The sequence below is a fragment of the Nelusetta ayraudi genome, unplaced genomic scaffold (assembly GCF_046127955.1).
Source record: "Nelusetta ayraudi isolate G7.1 ecotype Tasmania unplaced genomic scaffold, CSIRO-AGI_Nayr_v1 ptg000011l, whole genome shotgun sequence".
In the NCBI taxonomy this organism is placed as follows: Eukaryota; Metazoa; Chordata; class Actinopteri; order Tetraodontiformes; family Monacanthidae; genus Nelusetta; species Nelusetta ayraudi.
The window spans coordinates 4,826,504-4,853,759 of NW_027466061.1; the positions used below are offsets into that span (position 1 = coordinate 4,826,504).

The following is a 27,256-nucleotide window of genomic DNA, read 5'->3' on the forward strand; positions in this document are numbered from 1 at the left end:
AAGTTGTATTTTATTTATTTATTTATTTATTTGTTTGTTTGTTTGTTTGTTTGTTTGTTTGTTATTGTTTCATTCTTTAAAATCGATGTTGTGTCGCTTCAAACCAAATTGATTCATGCATAATTAACTTCATACAAAAACATTTCCTGACTACACCTGTTAAAACCTAAAGGGTTGGCAGCTGAATATATTTAGCGGAATTTTGAGATCCGACGAGAACTATTTATCTGACACGGGAACTGCCTTGTCTTTGTGTACTCTTTGGTTGTACCAGGCGTTAAAACCAAAACCTGCTCTGTATGTTTAGTTTGGGCTCGTAAAGAGTTCGACACCAGTGTCCTGTGCTGAAACACGCCGCAGCTCTTCCTCAATCATGGCAGACTACAATAAAATCGAAAAGGTCCAGCTGCACGTCCCGTCTCTGGAGGAACTGCGAGACGGTAAGGGCTTATTTGGCGAGACTGTCACGTCAGGTGACATGTCCAGATTTCCTGTCCCCAGACATAACAATAAATTGTCGTTTCGGTTGTAGTTCTGCAAGCAGGACTGGAAGAAGACTTCGCCGAGGTTCAGGTGAGTGTGGTAGAGTGTCCGGATCTCACCCAAGAGCCCTTCAACTTCCCTGTCAAAGGTGAGACACTTTCAGCGCATCTGTCTTGCACGGTGTCCCCGACCGAAAAAGAACTTTGCATTACATATCTGAATCATGATCCGATTGATCTCTACCTACACCAAGCATGCCGCGCTTCATTATTTCCTCCTGCACGAGCCTCAGAGATTTGTATTGGAATTTTAAAAACGTTTGTCACCACACGTTATAACTGTCACGTTAAACTGTGTTGGCTTAACATTGTTAAATAGCATATCTGATAAATGGAACACTGATCTCTGTTTAACACGGTACAGTGTATTTTTTTTCTCAAACTATCAGATGTGGATGTTGTTGCATTTTTAAAACAAAATTTATGTTTTAAAATGTTTTCATTTTTATTGATCGCAAATATAATTGCTCATGTTGTCAGCCTGAATTGTGGAATAACAGTGAGATAGACCATTGGGCATGCACCAAAATATTTGCTTGAACACATTAATGGGGAGAATGGTCTTTAATTGATCTTTTTAAAATATATTTTTGACAGTTCCTTGAATATATTTGCAGATGTGGATTATGTACACTTGGCGTTGTATCGCCTCTCTCCTCTCACTGCAGGTTTGTGCGGAAGTCCCCGCATAACTGATGTAGGTGGTGTGCCGTACCTGATCCCTCTGGCTCATAAGCACAAGGTGAAAACTTGTTTTTGTTTTTCTGTTGGCATAATGATCCTTGATCTGCAGTGAGTGGGATTGTCACACACGGTCAAACCTGCTTACAGGAGTATGACATGAATACAGTAGCACAAAAGCTAGAGCTGCCTGGGGCCTTCATCCTTGGTGCAGCAGCAGGTCCATCCGGAGTCCTTGGAATGAATTCTGAGGTGAGTCATCCTTTATCTTGTAGAGCTGTTTTGCCTGTATATATTCTTAGCCTGGATTACATCTTTAAGATTGAATCATGTTTTGGTATTTATATATTTTAATGCAACTAGTAGCTAATAATCAGCAGGGAAAATTTGCACATTTACTTTGAAAGGGGGAAAAAGTAAAACTGGGGGCAGAAACCTTTGTCATGTTGTCACCAAATAGTATATATATCGAGTTAACATTCGAAATTCAACACTGGCCATTCTGTGTTTCACAGCTAGTACCTCTGGTTCAGACTGAATCTGAGGGAAAGCCAGCCATCAACAGCAGCTACTTCTCCACCATCAATCCAGCTGATGGTCAGTGTCTGCTGGAGAAATTCAGTGACAAGCACTCCGGCTGCAATTTCGGACTGCTGGGCAACTTGTACGCTTGTGAAGGGAAGACTGGGAAGGTCATTATTTTTTTGTTTTTTGACAAATAAGCAATGCTGGTTATACATCAACTGAACCACAATTATCTGGGAGTTAATAACCTTGCAGTGTGTGAACTTCAGCCCCGCTACATGTGTGCTTCCAACATTTGGAAGAATAAACATTAACAAGGACCGAGTGACTTTCCACGCCAAGTTGCTGTCCCCTTATAACCTGAGCGCCTCCCCAGGTGCTTGAGATGCGGGTCAAGAGGAGAACCGGGAGTAATAGCCTGGTGGCAACCATGAGGAAAACTCTTCAGGATCATTACCCTGATCAAAGTCTGGCCCTGGGCGGTACCTCCATTGTTCAGAAAGGCAAATTCAAAATCCACATCATGGTAAACACTGGGCTCAGCACAAATCACCACTGACTGGCGTTGACATTTGCATGTATTGATTGTACCCTCTGCTCTTGGTTTTTCATCGACAGCCAAGAGAGTTCTCTGCCTGCCCCCTTCACACCGATGCGGAAGTCAACAAATGGCTGCAATTCTTTGAGGTGGATGCACCACTCATCTGCCAGTCAGTGCTGGTATCCAGAGACCCCGTGAGTGAGAGTCTCAATGACATGGGGGTTTAATCCCTCTAATATTTTATTTAGAAAGGAAAACACTTGTGAAATACGTGTTTGTGTGCTGAAATGTAACACTAAAGAAAATAGCAACAGTTAAAAAGGAAAACATTAAATACATCTTGCCTTTTTTTAAAAAAATTTATTTAAAGACAACCAACAGATAAATAAGTCCATGTGGACTGCCATCATCAGAGTTTGCAGATTGCAAGATCAGTAAACAATTGACAGGAATGATGCGAGATGTCTGAAATGGCAGACATGAGTCAGGATAAATACTTGGCCAGAGAGAAATGCTGACTCTGAATATTGCGTTTTAATCAGCTACTTGTTTGGCCTGGAATGTGTTTGGTTATACTGTATCATTTGAATACCTTTGATGGCGGTTCTTCATCTTAATTTCTTTCTCTATCCAGGGTTTGGACTTGCGTGTGGAGCACACCCACTGCTTCAGCCACCATGGAATCGCCGGCCATTGCTACATTGACACCACACCTGATATTGTAGAGTACCTGGGCTACTACCTGCCTGCAGAGTTTGTGTACCGCATTGACAGACCTGAAATCACTCACGTTGTTGGTAGAAATTAAAAGAAGGATGAAGGAGTGGGTTAATTGTGAAGCACAGCATCTCGCGATGATCTCAAGAAAATATGTGATTTTTATATCGATCCACTACTTTTTATGTCATCTTGCATTTTTTCACATACTTTATGCATTCACATTGATGCCTGAAAGGGAAATGATTGGAACAGTCATCCATCATTTCAACAAAAGTTGAAGGCAAGTCCCTTATTGTGTTAGAAAATGCAGAAACGTTATTTAGCAATACATTCTTTGAATGTAACACAATCTTAAAAACAAAACAAAATCAAACAAAAATCTTTTTTGTTTTATCAATTAAATCAGTAAAACATCACTTTCATTTTACCTTTTCATTTAATATTGGAGTAAAAATGCATCACTCATCATAACCACTTTTACCTGCAATGTGGCCATCGTGCTAAAAATGTATTTGCCACTATGCAACGACTGTATATCATACAGATACTCTGTACTTGCAAATCTTTACTTTTGATCTTCATGATTTAAGAGAGTATAATGCATTTCAGCATATATACCCCATAATACTTGTTCTCCCAATTCCTATTTTCTTTCAGTCTACAGTAATAACAGTTTAAGGTAAGCAGGTATAGGGTGGCACAATGAGTGCTGTAGCTCAATGCTTGAACTGTTGCCTCTGTCCCTATGATCCTATCCATCTTCAATACCCACTTTGTCCTGTACTCAGGGCTGCAGGGGCCTGCTGGAGCCTATCCCAGCTTTCATACGGCATTGGGATAAGTCGCTAGTTCATCACAGGGCCACATTGAAAAATGTACATCGTTCTCACTCATACACACCTGTGGTCAATTTAGAGTTTCCAGTTTCACCCCACATGCATGGTGTTGGACTGTGGAGGGAAGCTGGAGAACCCATGCAAACTCCACACAGAAAGGCCCTAGGGCTGGAATCAAACTCGCAACCTCCTTGTTGCGAGGTGACTGTGCTAACCACTGCACCGTGTCGCCCCATCTTCCTCACTCCGTTCTTTGAAATTGATCATTAATGATTTAGTCAAACTTACTCACTGTTTACCGTGCAAAGTGTTGTTTTGTTTAACTTAGAACATTTTCAAAGGCTTTTCGTTCTTTATTCTGGGCGTACTGTATGACTATCTGGAAACATTATCCATGTCCACGACTGACCAAGGGGCGGAGGAAACACATGGTTTCCCATAATGCCACTGCGGCACCAGTCCGGAAGTAGGACGTTTATTGACAATATGGCCGCGGCACTGGGCTTGGATTTGAAGAAATTTCGGATTTGACAGCACTCGCTGGGGGCTGCGAAAGGAAGCCGCTTTCAGCGCAGGGGTGTCCGAGGACACATGCATTTGAATGAAGGAAGCCGCGGGTCTACGGGATGGTGTCAGTGAGCTGAGTGAACGTCCAGAGTGTGAAGCCCGTCATGTCGTTTTTCAAGAGAAAAGGTGAGGAAGCTCCCTCTCTGGGCTTGCAACGTCAACGCTAGTTAGCCGCGGGGAGAGTCCGGTAGACCCCTGAAAAGATGGAGCTAATGTGGGAAAGGCCTGTCGCCCCTGTGAACATAATGGCAGGAGACACTGCGGTGCTTTGCCGCGAATGGGTTTCGTGATGCCGCGGCAGCCTGCAGTTGACGCTGCTAGCTTAGCGGTGGCCTCAGTCCTCACTGGCTCTACTGTAATGTTAGCCCTGGTCGCAGTAACACCACCACCACCACACAGAGCTGTCGCCTCGGACAGACTGTCTCTATCACAGAAGAATAAAATAGAGTTTCTGAATTAATAACTCCCAGTTTTCAGTACTCTTCTTTATAGCCACTGATTTGCTGTCATGATGAAAACGTCCCTAAGGCGTGTTGGAAGCAACAGATGACGCTAACGCAATTGGAACCGTTCACCCTCATCAGCTGATCAAACCAACCAAATCTGTCGGGTGATTTGGTATTGTCGAATATTAACACGTCACATAGCGTGACACAAAGCCATAGCTGTCCAGGAAAATTGTCGTTAGATCACTTTAGCTCAACACCTGCTATGTGCTAGCGTTAACCAGATAAGACGCTAGAATCCAGTTGGGCAGTACATTTCGGCATTTGTCAATTAGCATATTATTTTAATCGCACCTATCTAAAATAGACATCACCTATCTTAACACACCGACCTACTCATAGTTCCCTGTCTATTTGATCTTGCTTACTTTTTTTTTTTTTCTCCCCCTTTAAACAGATATAAATAAATATTCATTTAGAAAGCCGTAGCTAACTGCAAACTACATTCTGGTAGCACTACATCCTCCTATTATCCATCAAAGGTTTATTTATGAATTCATTTATGTATTTATGTATGTATTTATTTATTTATGAAATAATTAATTAATTAAATAAATAAATAAATAAATAAATAATAAGGCCTTATGTGTAACTAATACATAGTAAAGTTCCCAAACCTTTATCATTCTAAGTGTGATACTGTGTCAGTCCCTAGGCCCTTGATCCATTTCAAAGCATGGGTGTTTTTTTTTTTTTTTTTTTTTTTTTATCACTGCCGTGTGACTAATTGATGTAACATGAGAGAAAATAGTGTAACCTAACTATTTCTTCTGGACCTCTTAAATCTCTTGCAGGGCCCCACTTTTGAAACCTTTGTGTGAAAATAACGCACCCCCTTCTACTCTCTAAACCTTTCTACCCTGGTGTGTCACTCTTAGTACGTACATCATTAGGGCAATTGAAATCATTGTGTTCTTCCAATGACTTAGTAACTTCACTGACTTAAAGGGCACATGGTGGTTCATGTTCAGGAACAGAAGTGGCAGTTCATCTATACAGGATGCAGGGCTTAGAAACAGCTGACAGCGCACATTGGAAATGAGGAAATTTAGAGTGAAAGGGAGAGAGAGAGACGGAGCATTTTGAATTGTTCGCACTAAATATTGACTCACAAGGACAAAGTGACTTTCCCTCTGAATTTAAATGGCTTCTTCTGTCTCTTTTATTTCATTTGGCCTACATTAAGTTCATCTCATATATCCTACAGGTCAGAATCCTACAGATCTGTTAGCATAGTAAAGTAACTACACACTGTTATTGTTACTTGGCTCTTGCCACTCGCAACTTTTAAATACGAGATAAATAGACAGACTTATTGTCCCAATGTGCTCGGGTTTCATTCCTTTCTCCTTTTTGTGCAAGTTCTATTGCTTCTGACATGCATGCTGTTGCTTTGAAAGGCGAAACTCGTGTCTCTCTATATTCTAGAAACGTCTGTATATTTATGCTATCATGGTTGACCACCATATTTCACCAGGCTGCCATGTGCTTGAATAGGTTCTCAGCTCTGTCCAAAATGTCTCACGGAGGGTGATTCTGCTCTGTAATACTGTGCGACTCCCTGCAAACAATGTCCTAATCTGAAAATATGTAACTTGATAAAGGGTGATTAGTGTCTGTGTGTCTTGACGCCACTGAGAGAAGCATCACAGTCCTTCTGACTCTTTTATCAAAGCACCGCCTCCCTCTAATATCTCTCTGTTTACTTCTGTGTCTGTCCCCTTCAACAGTCAGAGTGAATTATTCCCTTTGTGGGTTTTCCCCACCTGAGGCTGTTGATTATGTTGTAACATAACTTCATACAGTGTTTCCAGCAAACTTATTGCAACCCAATACGCCATGACTTAAAGGATTCTCAAGTGAACCTTTGTTTCCCGGGGCGTTCTCATGATGCTTCTTCCTCCACTGAAAAAAACTCTCATATTTCTCCCAACAGCCAAAAGCAAAGAACCTGAGCGAGTGACAGATGCTAAAATCAACAGAGGTGAGTTCATCTCTGACTTGGTTAAGATGGTTGTTGTGTCATATCAATATGAGACATTTGCTGTGACCTTGTTGATCTTTTGCTTAAAGTCCTTTTTACTCCTGCCTCTAGGTGAGAAAGCAAACTCTTTACTCAACTTGATCTTATTTGTGATGTTTAATGTTTTTCTTCTGTTTTATGACGAGCAACACTCACCCTTGAGCGATGTTCAGAGTAGTTCACACATTCTCCTCTCAGGCTCCAGGCAGTCTGGCTACACAAACATCTGCCGACACACTGAGCTCTCTGTAGTTTTGCTGTGAGCTCTACACAGTCCTGCAGAGTTTCCCAAAGAGACCTTTTTAGACGAGTCACACTCATGTCATGCAGGCAGGTCAACGAGGCCCCTCGGTTACTTTGAGCCTCGTCTCGTCTCTAATTTTCTCCTTCCCGCTCGCAGCCCCTGCTGCCCCTCACTCCCCATCACTCGCAGGTCGAAATCACAATGCCATCCAGGAAGCGTCCGGGCCTAGCCATGTGGCCATCAACGCTATTTCCGCCAACATGGACTCCTTTGCCCGCGGTCGCACCGCCATCCTCAAGAAACAGCCTAGTCACATGGAGGCGGCCCACTTTGGAGACCTTGGTACGACACAGTATTTATTATTTTTATTGTTGATTATTTGTTGCTAGTAATAGCTCATTGTTGATTATGATACCTAGAATTTGCATTTTTGACAATTTGACCATGTAAGAAGATAAAATGTTTATTATGAAACCCAGGATGAGAACAAAACAGTCTTGATGGAGCATTTCCTAAATCCCTTGGAAGGGTCAGGGTAGGTCAGTCAGAAAGAACTTTTGGAAAGGAGGAAGCAATACTTGGTTGGCTATGTGGTGATCTATCTATCAATCTTATTTAAGTGTGCCCTGCAGATTTAATACCATGCAATAACTTAATGGGGTCCAATTATGCACAACAGATTTTTCAGCTCTTTAACAGCGATGAATGGAACAGGTAGGGGAGGGGGAAGAGAGCCAGAACATGAGAGAAATGCTTGTTCTGTTGGGCCTACATATCAGCGTTGCGACGGCTGGGAGTGACTCACACAGTCTATTGCACAAGTGTCAAACCCACCTAAAGTATTTCCTCCTCGTTATGACATTATACACCTGTTCCTACAGACAGAAGCCGGTCAGGTGACTTTTGCCTTCGGTCGTTGCGCTCCTCCCATTTCTTCCTTTCAACAGGGTCAGAGGTGCTCTGAAGTTAGATTCCTGCTCTGTGATCTGCGGTTATGCAGCAGGAACTGTGGAGTGTTGCAAACATGCTGATTGATGGGAAATGTTTTAAACAGGTCATTCATTCAGTGGCAGAGGCGAGTCTGACGGAGCCGCAGTGGCAGACTGCATCATTTGAATGAGCGAGTGGTTATAACCAGAGGGAAGGAAGGGCCAATAAAACCGTAGAAAGACTGAAGTCTGAGCTCAACTCATCTGCTTTCTTTCATGAAAGACCTTGTTTGTTTCCTTTTTGCTGTCATCTCTCACACTGAATGCTTCCCACAGGTAGCTGCAAGTTTGTAGGCTGCACCACAAATATGTTAGTATTAAAATTCAGCCTTCAGCCGCAATAGTTTTCTGCTGCCTTGCACAGGGAACGTCGACTCCTTCGTCTTTCACTTTATTGTCGCAGCGCTCATTAAAATGCTCCTATATTAAATTCCTTTTAGTTCAAAAGCTGAGAGCGTTGAAATGATAAAGGGTGATGTGCTTCATCTCAGCGAGGCTGCTGAAGTCTAAAGCCTCTGCACATTAATTTGAATTTTATGAAGATCAGTTTTACATCAGTAATAATAGAAGATTGATTTTTTTTTTCACTACTTTGATTTCACAATTATTATTAATCTTTAACCTTGAGAAAATATGTTTTTCCTCGCTGTTTTGACAGATCTTTTTTTCAATTGCTTTATAATTAAAAGAAGTACCGAATAAAAGTGGTTGGTGTGAAAAAAAGATTCCTAACATGCAAAATCTTTTCCCCCTCCTTTTCTAAAAAGTAACTGAAGTCATGAAGCACCTCACTGGTCTCTGTCTAAATGTGTGTCTTGAAGCCTTGCTCTTGCCTGACGTGCTCGCCTCCTCGTCTCTTTCAGGTCACTCCAGTGTCAACTACCTACCGCAGGAGACGCGGTCTCGCCTGTCAAAGACGTTAGACCGGGTCCTCCGGGACAACGTGGCAATACCTCACTACACGCATTTCACGGAACTGCAGGGCGGCGACCACCTGGCTCGCTTCTGGCTGGAGGCCGAGAGTTTTCGCTCCACCAGCTGGTCGCGGGTCCGAGCGCACAGCCTTAACTCGGTCAAACACAGCACTCTGGCCGAGCCCGTCCCTTCCTGCGAGGACGGCTCGGAGCTACAGGAGGTCGTCCGAAACACAGCCAACGCCCTGCAACGGGACGGCGGGCGAGACGGCCCGGCGGTGCTGCCGGAGCGGCGGGGCTCCTCCAGCTCGGAGGCCGGCCTGAGACCCGGCACGCCTCGAGCGGACGCCCCCAGCAGCCAGGCGTCCTCCAGGGCAGGAACCCCCCTGAAGGTGCAGGCAGACAGCAGCATGCGAGAGCTCTCCAGCAAGCTCATGAAAAGTGAGTCAGCAATTTTCTCAATTATTATGGAGAAACAGTTTATTGGTTTATTTTACATTTAGAGCTGAGAAGCTTGTCTTTATTTATTCTGAAGAGACCTCTAGATTGTCTCTGAGTCGAAATCATATGGATGTATGAATCTTAGGTATGATCATCGTTGTTTGATATATATGTATGTATATGTATACATATATATATATATATATATATATATATATATATATTTTTTTTTTTTTTTTGGGGTTGGGGATGACAAGCTCTTTCTATTTTCCAGGCATCGAAAAGGATGCTGTCAGCATCTTCACCAAGTTCATCTCCCCAGACGCGGTGAAGCCCATCCCCATCACGGAGCAGATCAGGAACGACATCGTCGGTGAGTAAAAGCGCCCGCTGCTCTCAGCTGTGGAAAAGCTGTGCATCATCATCATCATCATCCATCCTCACGGGGTCTATGCACCGTCTGTCATGTGCGCAGCCAAGATATGCGGCGAGGACGGCATGGTGGATCCCAACTGCTTCGTCATTGCACAGTCGGTCGTCTTCGTCATCCTGGAGCAACAGTGAGTTTCAGCCTGAATTCCATCTTAATCTAAAGCCCTTGAAAGCAGGATAAATCTTTCTGTTGATTGGCTGCAGCGGATGCATTCCCCTAGTTTTGACAGTGGATGGCGATAAAAGCAAAGGACTACTGGAGTCTGGCTGTGATAATATGTGGAAGAAATAGAGATCACAAACAGAAAGACAAATGCAAGAGTAATTTAACAGTAAGAAAAATGGTGATAGTGATCAGACCAAGCCTTGTTTAGTTCTGTGCATGGAATTGAATGCGTTTTTGCACCTTTACTGTTTTTGTACAAGTCAAAAATCTCCTCAGTTGAGTGTGTTAGAATCACCATCATGACAGTGACAGTAATTCAACCCCGTCCACTCTCTCCTCTGCAGGCACTTTATTGAGTTCCTGCGGAGCCATCATTATTGTAAATACCAGATTGAAGTGTTGACTAGCGGCTCCGTGTTCCTGGCCGACATCCTGTTCTGTGAGTCGGCCCTCTTCTACTTCTCCGAGGTGAGCGCCCCTCTGTCGACAGGTTCCCGACACGCTATTCATCCCAGTCCCTTCAAGAGACGTTTTTACAGCGACGCCATTAGAGCTTTTTATTGCGCCGTGCTGCTCACAAACTACGCAGCCTGTTGACTCCTCATTATAAACGTGTCCCCTCTCTTTGCGCCGCAGCAAAACATGGAGTGTTTATTAGTCTGCGCCCGGACGGGATTGTCACCAGAGAAATAAAACAAAGGGCATTGTAAAGTTTATATCACAAAAAAAACAACCTTGTGGAGATAATACTAACACTAGAATTTTATTCGGTGTCAAAGACTTTAGTGCAAACATGAACGTCTCCCGCATACAGTCAATTTGATAGGATGCACCAACTCGTCCTGTGTTTTTATTCCTTGTCGCCTGCAGTTCATGGAGAAAGAGGAGGCGATGAACGTCCTGCAGTTTTGGCTGGCGGCAGACAACTTCCAGAATCAGCTGGCCGCCAAAAAGGGTCAATACGACGGCCAGGAGGCTCAGAACGACGCCATGATCCTCTATGACAAGTAGGTGGCTCTTCATCTGAAGCAGTCATCGACAAAGACTGAAATCACCTGCTTTGTCAGAGTAGATTTTGTTTTATTGAATAAAGAATATCAACATCACCCTGTTCATCCACTCGGTCATCTATCAGTGGAGGCCAGGGGTGGGCAAACTTTGTGACTGGTGGGGCTACAATGGGTTGTAACATTTAACAGAGGGGCTGTTTTGGTGACTCACCTCATAGGAGAAAAACATATATTGTGTGATATGTAGAAAACGTGTTTTAATATCAATTGCCCCACAGTCTGTAGCTCTTTATTGAAATGACTCTTAAAACACTGAAGCAATGGATGGAACAGCTATTTTATGGCTTACTTGCTATTAATATAATTTCTTCCATGATTGGATGGCCGGATTAAAAAGCTTAACGGGCCACATATGGTTCCTGGGCCGTAGTTTGTTTACGCCTGATCTAGTGTGTATCAGCCATCAGGACCTTTACTGTAAACTTTCAGCAGACTTCAGATGTTCATATGAGTCTTGACTCTCTGCCAACCTCAACTCTTGTTTTCCAAAAGAGTCGGATTGTGATGCAGAGTGACTAATGAGGAGAGCAGCCGCGCCCAGATTGCGCCGTGATTGGTTTGCCCCTCAACAGGGCTCCTGAGCGCCCGAGCGCGCGTCTGTTCACAATCTCATCCCACCCCTGCGTCTCTTAATGTCGCCACGTGACTCTGAGGATAATTGGAAATGAAAATTCACCGTTTCTTTCTCTTTTTTAACGGGGGAAATAATCCACATGCTGTTAATTAGTCCCCGTAATGGTAACTGCATCCTTCCAATATGATTGCACCCGCGGGCACTCACCCGCTTCTCCTGACTCATAACTTTGCAGTGTTTGCTGCTTGTTTTCAAGAGCCCGATGCTGGGAGGAGGACTGCTTGAAACCATGCCTCCTCTCTCTGCGGCGTGCTCTTAGTTTCTCCTGCTCTTAGTTTCTCCTGCTCTTAGTTTGTCCTGCTCTTGGTTTGTCCTGCTCTTGGTTTGTCCTGCTCTTAGTTTGTCCTGCTCTTAGTTTCTCCTGCTCTTAGTTTGTCCTGCTCTTAGTTTGTCCTGCTCTTAGTTTGTCCTGCTCTTGGTTTGTCCTGCTCTTGGTTTCTCCTGCGCAGTGAGAGGATGGACACCTTCACGCTCCTGTGAGAGTTTGCATTGCTCCTAAAGTCGATGTGCTCACCATTAGCCTGACTGCAGTGGCAATCAGAGCGGATCTAAACCCTCAGTATCGATGAAGTGAGCCGATGTAACGTTTCAGTCAGTTGAGGAGAACAATCTGGAGTCTCTGCATGACAGGAGGCATTGTCTCTACTCTTCTCTATTCTTCAGCATCTGCACTCACTGCTCTCTACTCTCATTATTCTTCATTGTTCATTTTCCTTCACTTGACCCAGTGGTGTTTTGCTCACTTCCTCTCTGCAGGTATTTCTCACTCCAGGCCACCAACCCTCTGGGCTTCGGCGACTCTGTGCGGATGGAGATCGAGTCCAATATCTGCCGGGAGGGGGGGCCGCTACCCGACTGTTTCACCACTCCGCTCAGACAGGCCTGGACCACCATGGAAAAGGTGCGATTGTTTTCATGATGTCTGTTGTCTCATCCTCGGTGCATCGCAGTGAACAGAAGTGGAAGTCCTTCTTACATGCTTCCCCTTGAAGCATTTGTATTCCAGTGAACCGCCTCTCTGAAGGGTTCGGCTCAGCAGTCGTTGTCTTGTTGCCTTCCTTGCAAACATATGAAGGGCGTAACCTGGACACTTGTCGCATGTAAAGATCAGCCGTGGCCAGCAGCCAAACGGGGACCTGGTTTCTCTGTAACGCTCTTCCTCGCCGTGCAGGTCTACATGCCGGGCTTCCTCTCCAGCAACCTTTACTACAAATACCTGAGTGACCTCATCAACTCGGTGCGGGCAGACGAGTTTGTGAATGTCAGCGGCGCGGGTCAGAGCGGGCCGGCGGACAGCGAGCGCTCCGGTTCGAATGCCAGCGACGGCCCTCAGATGCAGGTGACCGTCGCCTCTTTAAACCCCCCCTCCCCACCCCGTGTCCCTCCGCCTGCTGACATTTAGACCTGCCTGCTCCTCTTCACATCAGTGCTAAATGCCAAAGGGATGCGATCCCTGCGATTACTGTTTTTGTTACATTGAAAATGCCTCTCGGACTCCGGCTGCAACACCTTTGCTGTCTCGTTCTCTTCAGCACTCGGCCAGAAAAGCAGCCATCAAGATCCTGAAAAACTTTGACGAGGCCATCACGGTGGACGTGGCCAGCCTGGACCCTGACAACCTGTACCAGCGGCCGTACGCTGGGTGAGTTTGATGCTCTTCTTTGAAAGTGTTGAAAGTGTTGGGTGGGGGAACCCGTGAAGAGCAGAAAGAAACTTCAGGAAGGAAATGACTCTGAAGTGGAATAAATGAGGAGCGTGGGGCTGCATGGAAAGATTAGTTTTCAATTATTTTTCAGGGGAAAGAATAATTTTGTGCTTGTGATTTGGCTACACCTCATATGCTCCTCGGGTGGCATCGCTCATCTCATTCTTGTTTCTTTCCATTTGTTTTCATTTTTATGGCCCACTCTGCTGGTGTGATAAATCTTGCTGATTTCTGCTCTCATGCGGTGGTTTATTGGAAACATTTTGCAAAAATAATCTCTGAGCTGATGCTTAAAGCTGATGCGCGACAGAAGTTTTTTTCCACGTCTTCATCCACGTCCTTTCCCTCCTGTCCCCGCAGGAAGATGACGTTTGGGAAGGTGAACGAGATGGGCCAGTTCATCAGGGAGGCGGAGCCCGAGCCGGACGTGAAGAAATCCAAAGGTACGGACGAGACGCCCGCACTTCCTTTCCCTTCTGCCTGGCCACTCTCTCCGCCCCATCATTTCCTCTGTCCTCACTGCGTCGTACTTGAGCTCGCTTCCCTCTGCAGTGAGGAGAGTCGACTGCGTGCCTGTGAATACAAACCTGGTGGAGTGGCTGCCTCCGCCCTCCGTGCAGCCAAAAGCCCTTTGAAATATTTAAGCATGCCCTCCTCTTGCCTTTGCTAAACTTTAGACTGAAGAGGCAGAATTTGTATTAATTGCATGTGTGGGTGCTTTCCTTGGAGGAAAGATATTCAAAGATTAACGTATGAACTCCCCCAGGAGAAAGACACACATTATAATAGGTGCAGATTGTAGCAGGCGATGTCGAAGTTTATTCTAGGGGTGGGGAAAAAAATTGATTCTTAGAATAATCGCGATCATGACATTGCCAATTAAGAATCGATTCATAAATTTAAAAAACTGACTTGACGGTTCAAGGTGACGCACACAGATACAAACCAACTCATGAGACGGGACACCGACACGCACGGCATTAAAGATGACTGAAAAATCTCCTTCGGGATTTAAAGGCAGCATGTGGCAGCATTTTGGGTTTAAGGTTGAAGGGAAAAAGAAACTCGACAAAATCCCACTGTTTGTAAGTTGTGTCACACTACAAACAAATATTGTGGGAACACGACAAACATGAAGAACCTTTATCGCCCGCTGGCACGTGGAGTTGGAGGAAAAGACAGAAAATCCAGACAACCATCGCCAACACCACAACAAAACTGCCAACACAGTCACAAAGTGCGAGGCCAATTACAAAGTCTATTGGGGCTTAGTCGTTCCGCGGCATGTTGCAAGATTTGGAGATATATCGTGATAAATCGAGATTTCCGATTAATTGCCATTAATTGCATCATGGCCCTCTGAATCGGAATCAAATTGAATTGTCGGGTACCTCGTGACTCCCACTCCTAGTTTAGTCGGGCATCTTTGCTCCCTGGTTGAGACCTTTCATCTCACTCGGCCTCCCTTCCTCCTCCTCTGTTGTAGGTTCCATGTTTTCTCAAGCGATGAAGAAATGGGTGCAGGGCAACTCCGATGAGGTGAGGCCACGAGACGTTCAAATATTCATGAAGGACCCCGGCGGTCTGAGGCTCACGCCGACGCTCTCCGTGGCACGTGTTTAAAAGCCACCGCGACGTCCGTCCGTGTCGCATGATTAATTCACACTCCTTAACTCTTCCCGTCAAGGCCCAGGAGGAGATGGCCTGGCAGATCGCCAAGATGATCGTCAACGACGTGGTCCACCAGTCAAACCATAACAGCCCGGTTAAGTCCACCAAGGTACGACAGCGCCCTGTCGCCGCTGTACACACACACACACACACACACACACACACACACACACACACACACACACACACACACACACACTGGTGTGCGTGAAAGGACTTGAAATGAAAGGAGCGTCCTCTGTTCTCTCCTCGCAGCTATGACCCCGCTGAAGGATCCAAGAGGCCGTCGCGCCCTGCAGACTTTACGCAGGATTCACTTGACACAGAACAGAGTTACACCGAGCATGAACAAGGCATTTTATCCTCTCCCAAGCCTGAGCGCGAGTGAATGTGTGTGAGTGGAAACTGGCACGAATGATGATGTATAAAGGCCCCCGGGGGGCGGCATAGAGTGTACAACGCAGCTTCCATCTTCCAACTCTGCAAACACTACACAAGGTACACACGTAGTTGACTTAAACGGAGCCAAGTGCTCACGCGAGAGTGGAAGAAGTCACTCCTGGTGAGAGGCCATGTTGCTGACTTGTTGGAGCACGGACCACACGGACAAACATGTCAGTTAATCACTGCGTTACTGCAGCAAAAAAAAAAAAAGAAGTCTTATCTGGAACCTACAGAGGATGTGACCCAGACTGAGTGACCTTCACTCCCCATGCTAAACACCTCCACACATCTTTTATAGCCATTCCTTGTTTTTATTTTTAGATGAAACTCTCCAGGTCAGCCCATGAAAGCAGTGTTGTGCTTTTTGTTTGTTTGGTTTTTTTCTTTCTTTTGCGTATTCTCCTCTCAGCCTGCCCGTCCGTGTTGGCTGGTGTGAGCTGTCCCACCTTGGCTGTTTTACGTGCTGTAGAACATCAGGGAATGTGACACTGAATGAGAACGTAAGCTGATCGTAGCTGACCTCAACCATCGGTCACCTTTTTATAAGAGCGTGGAAGAAAAAAGTATTTCGCTTAATGAACTTAAGTGCTCCACATGTGCACTCCAAATTCTGTGACCTAAATGTTAAATATATAAATATATAAATATATATATAAATATATGTACATTTCTGGTTTACCTGTTATAATAACGTTAGTCTTTTTTTTTTTTTTTTCTTTTTTTTTTTAATAGTGATTATTTTTTTTAAATGCTTCACCGAAAACAAAAGTCAGTGATGACCAGACTGGAAAAGTGTGCTCAATGAATTAAATCCTTTTTTTCTTTTCTTCTTCTTTTAAATATTGCTTTGGGCTTTACCAAGACGTGAAATAGAACCAGAAAAGACTCTTGGTACTATGTACCGCTAATGTTTTCTGACATGTATGTGTACTTGATCTATAATATATTTAAATTGTGTTTGATTTAAATACATATATTGTAAAATATCTTGTCTGCTGGATTCTTTTCTGCAACATTTTGCTAGAGTTAAAGTGTGATCTCTTGTAATAGTATTACCACTGCGCTGCCTCACAGCAAGGTCGTGGGTTCGATTCCGGGCTTGGGACCTTCATGTGTGGAGTTTGCATGGGTTCTCTCCGGGTTCTCCAGCTTCCCTCCACAGTCCAAAAACATGCATGTGAGGTCAATTGACAACGCTAAATTGTCCGTTGTGTATGTGAGTGCAAATGCTTGTTTGTCTTTGTCTCAATGTGACCCTGTGATGAACTGGCAACTTGTCCAGGGTGTCACCCTACCTTCCCTATGACAGCTGGGATAGGATCCAGCAGACCCCCGTGACCCTGAGTGCAGGAATAAGCAGGTATTGACAATGGATGGATGGACAATAATAATTTGACGGAGTGAGCAACTTACCTTCTTGTTGGGTCGTTGCATCTTTGTCCAGGTGGGGGCAGTCTCGACTGCAGGTCCTGTGCAAAGGAATATAAATAAATGGAACAAATATTTGTTACATTTTTATGTCTAATGTATATAAATATTTGAGTCATCACGAATTGTAGGTTGTAGGAAAGGTTGTCTATACTTGAAACACGTGTATTTGAATTTAAGACGCTTGACGTCTCGTGTATTAACCAAGACTGTCATATTCCTAAAGAGTCATTGGTGTAACATATTTCTGTGGAATTGAGCAAAGTGGCAGAAATACGGTTTCATATTGTTAATAGAAACATAAGAAGCCTCACGAGCTCGTCTTCACGTGTAGCGGCAACGCCCACCTCAGCAGCTCCATGCCGTTCCCCAGTTCTTTCTGATTGGCTGAGGAGAAGTTGCCCTCGACATACCTGTCAACACAGCAACTGTCACCTCCCTACGTACGTTTCTCTGCTGAGACGAGAGAAACGTACGTAGGTGGCGAAAATCAACAGTTCATTGGAACTGAGCGGCTGAAAGAACACACCGACTTCACTTCACCAAACGCACATCAGCGTGCATCGACAAGGTGCAACTCAATAGACAGACGAACCAAGTTAAGTGTAGCTAAACAACGGAAACCACTTGTTTTAGCCTTCAAATTAAAATCATGGTCCCTGAAATGCCAATTTTGCACTTTGACTATTTTTCATATACAGTACATCGTGAATTTTGGAATTTGAATTTACTGTTCTCGTTGAATATAGTCTAATTTTAGTCTTTAATAGGTAAATATTACTTCGCGTCGCGTTGTGACGATGGTATGATATACATAAGCGGGTTCCTCCGGGGTTTTACTCTGACAGGCTCCACCGGAAGCAATACTTTAGACACGGGTGGCTTGTCGTGGCTCAGACGCGCTCCTGAAACTGAGGCGCGCAGCTGCTGCTGTCTGAGCTGTGACTGCCGCTGAACAAGTGCGCAGCCGAGTAGAGAGGAACGGAGGGAACCCGTCTGCTTGCGGGACGAGTCTGTGTTTGTCGACCGTCTATCGAACTGCTCATCCACCTGCTGCGAGTCTGTGGACAAACACCCGGCGAGTTCTGAGGGAAGGTTGGAACAGGGTTCCAATCTGCGTGGGGCGGAAGAGGGGAGGGTGACTTGACTTTTTAGAGCATCACCACCGCTGCCACCACAACTACCACTACCACCACTCCCTCCGCTGATGTGTTCTGGACATCTGTGGACTGTCGGTCCGGACCAGATGTTTTGGACCCACGCACACCCGAACACGGGGTTGTTGTTTTTTTGTATCTGCGGATGATTTCCTGTGCTGATGCGGTCGCTTGGCTGAAGTTGAAGTCCCGCTCCCTGAAGGCGTGAGCTCCAGATGCATTCGCTCCTGGGCCGGGAGAAGAAAGAAGAAGAAGCAGCCGGGTTCGGGATCGATCTGGGTCTGTCTCCGGGCTTTCTGCCCCAAGCTGCCACCATGTTCAACTGTGTGGGATGCTTCTGGGTGCTCCTCTCCTCCGCCCTGGTCGCCGTGTGCAGCTTCAGCTTCATTTCTCCTGCCTGGATTGTGAAGGACCAGCTGAGGAACAGCCACCATCACCACCACCATCACCACCAGCAGCAGCACAGCGGCAACAACAAGGACTCGGTGAGCTTCGGCTTGCTGTGGCACTGCTCGGAGTCTCTGGATCACATGTACCGATGCTACACCTTCGGAGGACTGGGCAAATTCGCAGAGATCCCCTCCAGCTCCTGGCAGGTAAAGGAGGGAAGAGCGAGCACACACGCAACACTTGTGTCTCTGACCACATGCGGGCGAATGAACGCATAAGAGGCGTGTGTGTGTGTGTGCGTGTGTGTGTGTGTGTGTGTGTGTGTGTGTGTTCACTCTCTAGAGAGTCTGGGAATGAAGGGCTTGTAGGAGCAAAAATCAAATACACTAGATTTCTGTCCGATTCTATTCAAATACGACGAGTCTGATCTCTTTAATTATTTTGGCCTTGATTGAAAACTTCTTGCCTCGCAGCAGCAATTAACATACTTCCTTATCTGATAGCCGGGAGGTCATGACTCTGCAGAAGCCAACATGGTCTGTTTTGTGTTTGGCACTCAAGTCCTAAGTAATGTCCAACAACGAGACTGTGATGTATGTCAAGACAAAAAAAATCAAACTATTTATCCCATTATGACATACTGTTATATCAGCTTGTTTCTACGTCCTAGGATTCGGTTAAGTGTTGCATTAAATTTCTTCTTCTTGTTTTCCCAAGAACAGAATCCAGGCCAATGGTCGAGTCAGAATTATATATGAAGAAAGAAAGAAAGAAAGAAAGAGAAAGAAAGAAAGAAAGAAAGAAAATATACTGTACATCAATCAACAAAGATATGACTTGAGGTGCTGTAGTGTGGAAGTGTAAGGGTAGCTCCGCCCCTGCCTCTGACGTCACGTGTGGTAACGGTGCCATGGCTTTGAGTTCGTAGAAAGAACGGTTAGTTAATACAGGGGCGGTGCTGCCTTCATGGCAAAGGCAGGGTGGTGGTGGTGCTGGTGGTGGTGGTGGTGGTGCTGGTGCTGGTGGACACTGGGCAGCATCTGCAGCGCAGCGTGTCCGACACACGCCGAAGCTGCGAGAGTGGCATCGGCTTTGGCAGGCTGCTCACCGACCAGGGCTCCCCATCGGAAGGGAATTTCAATTTTGTACTCTCTGTCAAATTGAGTAGGAGGGGGTGGGGTGCGATCCCTACCTGTGGTGCTAACAGCTGCGCGCTTACAGTCAGTGACGAGCGCGCTCACCAAGTGGAACGTGTGACGGCGAACTTCTGATGACACTGACAGCGAGTTTGTGGAGGTCTAATCCTTTGTTTTTAAATGAGGCATGCTTGTGTCTGGTTTTCCTGCCTCACTTTTTTTCCTCGGAACAGAGGAAAGCTGTTCAGCGGCCCCCATCGACACCCCCGCCCTGCATCCCCTTCTAAAAAAGTGCTACACTGTTACCAGCAGCCACCTCTGGAGTTATGATTAATGCATGAAGGCAGATTAGCATTTGAAAGGGTGATATTAATAAGTGGCTGCTTGTGTGATTGTTGCACAAACATGTGCAAAGAGGGATCAGTGCAGCGCCCTGGGTTTCTTTTCACAGGTGGCCAAACTGCTTACCTTGCACAAAGGCAAGATTCCTCAAATTTCAACTCTGAAGTTTTGCACGAGTCTTTTCACCCTCCAGTAGAAAGTACTTAGTTTGCTTTCAATAGATTTACTAACCAATCAGCTTCCTTTGAATTGTCTTGAAAACTAGAAGTCTCTTTCCTTAAATGCCAAGAAGTGTGTGATGTTAAACAGGCAGGGTGACACGGAGGTGTGGTTGGTCGGCACGCATTGTTGCCTCCCAGCATGAAGGTCGCGGGTTTGATCCTCAGGCCTCGTGTCTCTCTGTGTGACGTTCACCCTGGGTCGCCATGGTTTCTATGCTTCCTCTCACAGTCCAAAAACAAACTGGTGATTAACTGGCAACTCAAAATGATGCACAGAGAGAAAAGCGATTTTAAGTATAGCACTTTTTTAATTTTGTTGTACATGGTACAATGACAAAGAAAGGTATTCTGGTTCTAAAGAGCAGTTAGCGAATGCTAAAGAGATTAGCATGAATGTTGCTGTCTGCCAGAATTAGAAGCTTATATTAATGCCACTGAATGCTTTTCCATGCCAACAGTATTTCCATTTTACTTATTGAGAGCTTTATCCAAAACATAAAAAGACACTGGGGTGAAACATGAAAACATAATGGCTAAACGTGGATGTGCTGCTAATGTTGCCCCTTGCAATAATCGGAAAATGCTTGAGCTGTTGCTACCTGGCTAAAGTGTCAGAAAAAGAAATCTTATTGGTCTGCTTGAATGTGACACACGGAAGGTTCACGTCATCGCTGTCCAAGTTTCAAAAACCCACACTTTTTTTTATTTTTTGTCGAGGGGGATCCTTTTGAAAAACAGCTTTACCAGATGGATATATGAGACCAGTCCAAAGGATTTCGGAATGGCTCCACTTGGCGTGGCCCGTTTTGCTAAACTGCAGAGGCACGTCTCATTTAAAGCTTTATTGGCTGCGTGTCGCCGAACCCCTCTGAAGCCGTCGTGGCCAAACTTGGCGGTGGTTCTGCTCGTTAGCCACTTGTCAGCGAGTCAATTAGTGGCTCCTCCCTCCTCCTGCCAGGAGCTCGCACCCTGCAAGCGAGGCAGGGAGCCCGGCGGAGAACCGGGACGTGCGATCTCGATTCAGAGGCCCATTAACAAAGGTGAAGGGGGCCATTAAGTTTTCATCAGAGTCGCTTATTTACTCCAGCGCTCCCCGCTGACGTGCGCGTCTGTTTTAGCTGACGCCTTCGGTTTTCAGCTTGTCAACAACCTGCACGACGAATCGCACAGCGCAGCATATTGCGAGTCACGCGTTCAGGAAACCGGGACGGCGAGTGGGAGAGTCTGTCGGCGCGCAGCGAGCCCCCCCACGGTCTCCAGCGAAGGGGAAGAACTGGCGCTCTCCTCAGGGGAGAAGCTGAGCACCCACAGAAAAAAATCAAGAAAATTGATTCAATTCACCAAGTTTAGACTTCCCCACACAAAAGACACATTAAAAAGAGGTTGTACAGGAAATAAACAAGCGTGGTCATTATGTGGAGACGGGGGATTAAATCAGCAAATGCTTCTTCCTACTCATTCTCAAGTATGTTATGTTAATATTATTTCTGTTTGTTCTTGACTGATTTAAGTGTTTTTATTTGTTCTTTTGTTTTTGATATTTATATTTGTTTTTTACTCACATTTTAAATAAAGTATTCATTCTTTAAAAACATACAAACCTGTTGCAAAAGTGAAAGAAAATACACAAGCACAAGAGCTTGTTGCAGTCATTGAATAAAGGGATAATATGCAATAGAATTCTATGGACAATAATAATGCTTCTTCCCTGCATGTACACCACAACAAACCGGCTCCCTGCACATCCACTGCATATCTGCCAGTGTAGACAACACTTTACCCCCTCAGCCCCCAACACATGAATACATCACAAGAAAAGGAGGGTTACGTCTTCCCTATTGGTTTGTTCTTCTGTAAGTCAACATTAAAGCCTCCACTCAAAGAGGATGTATGGTATCAGTGGCTTCAAGTGGTATCTGTTTGCCGCCATCTGTTGTTTATTAGCACAGCGTCGATAGTGGGAGGAGGTCCAATGTTGCAAAGGCGGGAAGGAAGAGTGCGTTCACATGCATTTACGGTATGTGGCTGCGCGGCCGGCTCCGCGAGTGAAAGAAAGGGTGTAACTTCCTACTGTTGATACCATGACATTGCTAGTACATTTGTTTTACTTGAGACCTAAATAAAACTAAACATCACATAGCTTGTTTAAATCCGCTCAGGCTGGCCCATGCTCCTTACTGTGGAAAATCATGCTTTGGTGCTCTTTAAGCTCCAATGCTAATGTGCGATATCATTCATTAAAGGTCCGTAATTGTACCTACTAGCGTTGCAGGTCAGTTAAGCTCACTTCCTAACATGGCAGGCTGTTTGTGGACGTCCTGCACGCTCTCGCAAAACATATGCGCGCATACCTGCGTGTGCGCAGGGCGGCGACCGAGGTGTGAAAGCGTGCAGTTGCCAGGCCGAGCGTGTCGGCGGCGCCGGGCCGCGAGGCAAAGTGTGGTGGGCAGGACACGAGCGCCTGCCAGAAAACATTTTCACCTGAACTTGTTAACGGCTCAGGCGCTCGTCCACCTGCTTCACAGTGCAGAGCGCCGGATTAGCACGGCCTCCGTAGGAAGCAGCCGGCGGCTCCGACACCTTACGGCCAGTGTGAGTATGCGAGCACGCACACACGTGTGTGTGTGTGTGTGTGTGTGTGTTGGCGTGTCTGGTGCCCTCTCAAACGCTGGCTACGTGGTGGCAGGCGTGTCCTCATGCAGCTCATGCCCAACGCTTGTCAAGGTCGTCTTGTAGGCTGGACGAGGGCTGGCCGCGCTCCAGCTGCACTGATTGGAAAAGGTTTGTCGCCTATTGTCTGTGCGTGCAGAATGGCAGCAGGACCAGGTGCAGATACGGGCCAAACCAAAAAAAAAAGGATTCCATGCTGTCTCTGCTTTGTGGCAAAAAGATGAATTACGGACATTAGTTGGGATGTTTTAACATGACTAATTGCTGGCTACCCTTCCCCATAAAAAACACTTACTGGTGCGTGAACCCTGCAAGATGAAATGCAAAATGTCATTTCACCCCCCACTGAGCCAGAACTAGTTTTTATAGTAGAGAAATAAGTGATTAAATAAAATCCACTTAGGAGTTCCCTTTTGTCTGGCTTGCAACGCTCAGCCTTTGTCTTCTTGGCCTTCTTAATTATTGTCGAGTTTTGCTGCGAGAAGATGTGAAGCAGACGAAGAGTACGTCGCTTCCAGGGAGCTGTTTGCGTGCGACAATATTATTCTGCGTAGCATCTGCTGTCTTAAATGTCGTGTCTCCATAATTGACATATAGAGATTTTTTTTTTTTTAAATGTCAGGACAAAAATCTGTGCTTTACACTCGGCTGCACAAGTAGGAGCAATGGAAGGAGCAGGCTTGAGCTAATGGGCTGCGGCTATTGAATTTTCACTGCATGTGGTTCACTGCTTTGCACACAACAGTGATGTTGTGCGCAAAATGGCCTAAAGGCAAGATTTATCAAAAAGCTCTACTTTTTTGTTATTTGCCTAAAAATGTTTGACTTGGTCAAAATGCAAGGATTATCAATAGAATTGAATATGGGTGGGTAAGCTGTCCTTCTCCACACTCCAGTCCAGGAGGTGGCAGTGATGCACCCAACAGTTGTTTGCCAACCACCAATAAACAATAGAAGAAGAACCAACTTGTATGTTAATTATTGTCATTAGAAGTATTAGTTCTCTCCATCCAATGAGAAGTCTCAATCATTTAAAACTCAAATTAAACACAATCTAAATTTGGTATTTCCCAAAAATAGAAACAACTCATCGTCTCATCCCTTTTTCTTCCCGCTGCCCCCGCCTTGATGAATCATAAGATAGCGACAGATATAGTAAAAGCATGTTTGCAGGTGGCTATAAACAGCACTCTTTTCTTTTGGAATAATCAATTGTGCATAGCCGCTACACAACTTCAGAACCAAAAATAATGTGAGACCTTAACCAATCATGGCCAGCATCTACACTCCCTGGAGGGTGTCCGACGAGGAGACTTGGAGTAATGCATGCTGCAGTCGCACGGTACAGTAGGCAATTGGTTAATTTCATGATACAAATACAAGACCGAGTGGCTAATTGCCAGTTTGATGTGCATCTTTTACTCATGATTGATAAAAAGGGAATCCATATGGGCTTGCAGTGTCTGTTTCCTGAGTTGAAAGAGGAGAATTTTCCAACTGGTCTTGAAAAATATCCAAGTAAAACTCTTCCAATGTACCAATTACGACTGTTATTTAGGCACCGTGTGAAAAGTTGTTCTAGTTTAGTTTAAAATGGAGCATTCAAAGAAAATATTCATAACCCTGGGGAGGTGCATACACACGCTACACACACAAGCCCTGTAACTGTAATAAACTATCCAAGTAAGACGCTCCGTCGAGCTGTGACTCACTCGGAACAAGGCCATAGTTTACGAGTTGTGCTTTTGTAGTTGCAGGAACTGCCAGGAAAGCTTTGTTAATCTTTGATAAATTGATCCATAGGCAACGTGTGGAAGGTAGAACAAAGCATCAGTTGGAGTAAGAAAGCTCCTAGAATTCTGTCAGAGACTCTCAGCAAAGGGTTTGAATAAATTTTGTGTCATCTTGACACATTTTGTTCCAAGCCATAACGCTGTAGGTCGACACAGCCTCAATCTGTGATGACAACAGGATGCCCCTGGTAGCGCTAGCAAGTTTTCAGTGGGGAAAGCGAAATGAGCCTCGTCAAACGTCTACATCTAATAGTTTTTTGTTTGTTTGTTTGGCTCGATCTGACCTTTAAGTTTCACTAGCGCCCTGCCTGTGAGCGGCCACACTGGCATAGAGTGGAGTGCGATCAGGAACGTTGGCGGGCAACGGAACGTAATTCAGTTGTAGAATTTTTAAGCAGACATGACGGGCCTTTTGCTGAGCCTGATCAGTTATTGGCAGACTGAAGGTTCCAGACGAAGGCTCGGCCCGGCGGCTGCAGGAGGACGAGGGAGGAGCTCTGGTTTTCACATTTCGGGCACCACGAGGAAGGAGTGACGAGGGACCCGTCATTCCAAGACTGAGGTCCTGTGACACAGACGCTAGTAGCAGCGTGGTTACTCATCTGGTTTTTCCTCCACCAGTGAAGTCCCCTTATGCCCCGCACCGCCTCTCGCCGCCTCTGTGGTCAAAGCCATCCGTGTGCAAAGTGCGTCGGTCCCGTTCCAACTGACGTTGCGGTGCCAAATGCACATGTATTCCTGCACCTTCCCCTTTATTTTCTCCCTGCGGTAGGGGCGGGGAGTTGATGGGGGGTTGGAGGGTCTATCGGCGGGTTTGCACAAGAGACAAACGGAGGAGGGCTCATCTGGCTGCACCTCCCCACCACCACCCTACCTTTTCCGGCGCATGCGACCTCATTCTGCTTCCAGCTCGGCACGCAAAGCGCGATCGGACGACTGAGAGCGTGCGGCGAGACACGGTCTACCTACGTGCGCACGCTGCTGTGGCGCGGCCAGATGAAAAAGCAAGCTGGCTTAAAAAACATCAACAAACCCCTCCTGTCCTCCCGTCCGATGCGCTAATCAGAGGTTACGGGACGCCGTGGGACAAGGAACTAGTTGATCAAGTGACTCATTTCAATCATGATAAAAAAAAGACCCTATAAAAGAATCTAAAGGAAGAGGGCCGCATCCATTCAGAAAGCAGCACAACGCCCCCGTCCGCCGCACAAAGCAGCAGCCCTCCCTCCTCCGTGCTCGGCCAGCTCCTTTCACGACGCCTCATAAAAGGACTTCCATCTGTAATGCGGCGGCTAAAAGCTCCAGCCCATTTTCCTCCACTCTGCTCCCCCCGCCACCGCCACCGACCTCTGACCCCGCCTCTTGTTGCGAGCGAGCGGGAGACGACCGGCCAAGACGGACGGGGGTCAGGAGTCGTCTTTTACCAACTTGCGCTTCAGGTGCCGCCGTCCTCGCCCCCCCCCCCCCCCAGCCCTCCCGCACGCAAGTGGACTCAGGCTAATAGAAATTAGCAGTGTTTTGCACTCAGCCGTCAGCTGGCTTGAATTATACCAGTGCGCACAAATAGACTCTTTGGGGGGAAAGAAGGAAAGAGAAGATGCCCTGGGAAGGTGCTGGGGCTGGAGAGAGAGGGCGAGCGAGCGAGAGAGAGAGATAGATGTTTGGTCCTTTGACAGCAAGTCTGGCGTGAAATGTGGGCCGCTGACTTATTATCATACAGAGCATGTTTACTCCAAGGCCCCTGTCTGGCTGCTGGCAAAATTAATGGCAGGCCTGTGTGTATACAGAGGAATGTTTTACAGTGATGGATTTGGGCCCAGTTTCACAATCCGCCGCGTCTGAGCTAAAGACCTGCCCGAACCTGTCGCATGTTCAGCGTCATGTGCCGCAATTTGAGCACCGGGGGCGCTGGAATGTCTTTCCGAAGCGTGTGATGGGTTCCTTGACGCCCCTTCGAGACGTCTTCACTTCACTACAGAATCGCAGCTGTCGCTGCTTCCCAGCCGTGTTCTTGCCTTGCAACAACCTCGCAGACTGCTTTTGCAGGACTGCACCGATTGTGAGACCATCTTCTTATTCTGCTCATGTCCTCGATTTGAGCACAACACATTTGGGCAGAGGGGCAGGGGAGCAGCAGAGTTGAGGACTGAGGTCTCCTCCTCCAGTCTACGCCGGCACCAGTGGGATGAGGCCTCCTGAAAGCGGTCTTGCCCTTTTCACAAGAGACACGTTTCTCACTCTGCTGCATCCGATTCTGTTGTTTTATTTATGCTAGAGAGCAGTACAAGACAAGACTGAAGACTGGCAATAATGACTGGCAATTGAATATGTGTGTTTGATCACAATGGCAAGACACGGAAAAAAAAGGACTTCCTTTACGCGTTTTGAATCGAGTTTCATCAACCAAACAACTGAGATCTCAAGAGCGTCCAAAATCTTCCCACAAACTCAATATTTTATTCGCATTT

At 45.9% G+C, this 27,256-nt stretch overlaps 3 protein-coding genes across 3 annotated transcripts in view; all 3 read left to right on the forward strand.

Moving 5' to 3' along the window:
• The first annotated feature begins 268 nt into the window (after positions 1 to 268).
• On the forward strand, positions 269 to 3,425 carry cunh11orf54 (chromosome unknown C11orf54 homolog). Its single transcript, XM_076020220.1, has 8 exons — positions 269 to 440; positions 533 to 631; positions 1,211 to 1,284; positions 1,374 to 1,475; positions 1,739 to 1,915; positions 2,125 to 2,274; positions 2,367 to 2,483; positions 2,924 to 3,425. The coding sequence occupies exons 1-8, from the start codon at positions 374 to 376 to the stop codon at positions 3,095 to 3,097; spliced, it is 960 nt and encodes a 319-aa protein (XP_075876335.1). The 5' UTR covers positions 269 to 373; the 3' UTR covers positions 3,098 to 3,425.
• Positions 3,426 to 4,291: 866 nt separating this feature from the next.
• akap10 (A kinase (PRKA) anchor protein 10) lies at positions 4,292 to 16,637 on the forward strand. Its single transcript, XM_076020213.1, has 15 exons — positions 4,292 to 4,538; positions 6,855 to 6,902; positions 7,342 to 7,527; positions 9,038 to 9,529; positions 9,804 to 9,902; positions 10,005 to 10,089; positions 10,472 to 10,595; positions 10,998 to 11,134; positions 12,588 to 12,732; positions 13,003 to 13,170; positions 13,364 to 13,473; positions 13,897 to 13,979; positions 15,023 to 15,075; positions 15,224 to 15,316; positions 15,463 to 16,637. Exons 1-15 carry the CDS (start codon positions 4,517 to 4,519, stop codon positions 15,466 to 15,468), a joined length of 1,851 nt encoding a protein of 616 aa, XP_075876328.1. The 5' UTR covers positions 4,292 to 4,516; the 3' UTR covers positions 15,469 to 16,637.
• A 1,330-nt stretch (positions 16,638 to 17,967) lies between these two features.
• The window catches only part of lhfpl7 (LHFPL tetraspan subfamily member 7), a 97,841-nt gene continuing 88,552 nt past the window's right edge, over positions 17,968 to 27,256 (forward strand). Inside the window, exon 1 of the mRNA XM_076020221.1 lies at positions 17,968 to 18,832. Within this exon, the coding sequence (XP_075876336.1) occupies positions 18,452 to 18,832 (381 nt within the window). The 5' untranslated portion in view covers positions 17,968 to 18,451. The remainder of the gene's footprint in view (positions 18,833 to 27,256) is intronic.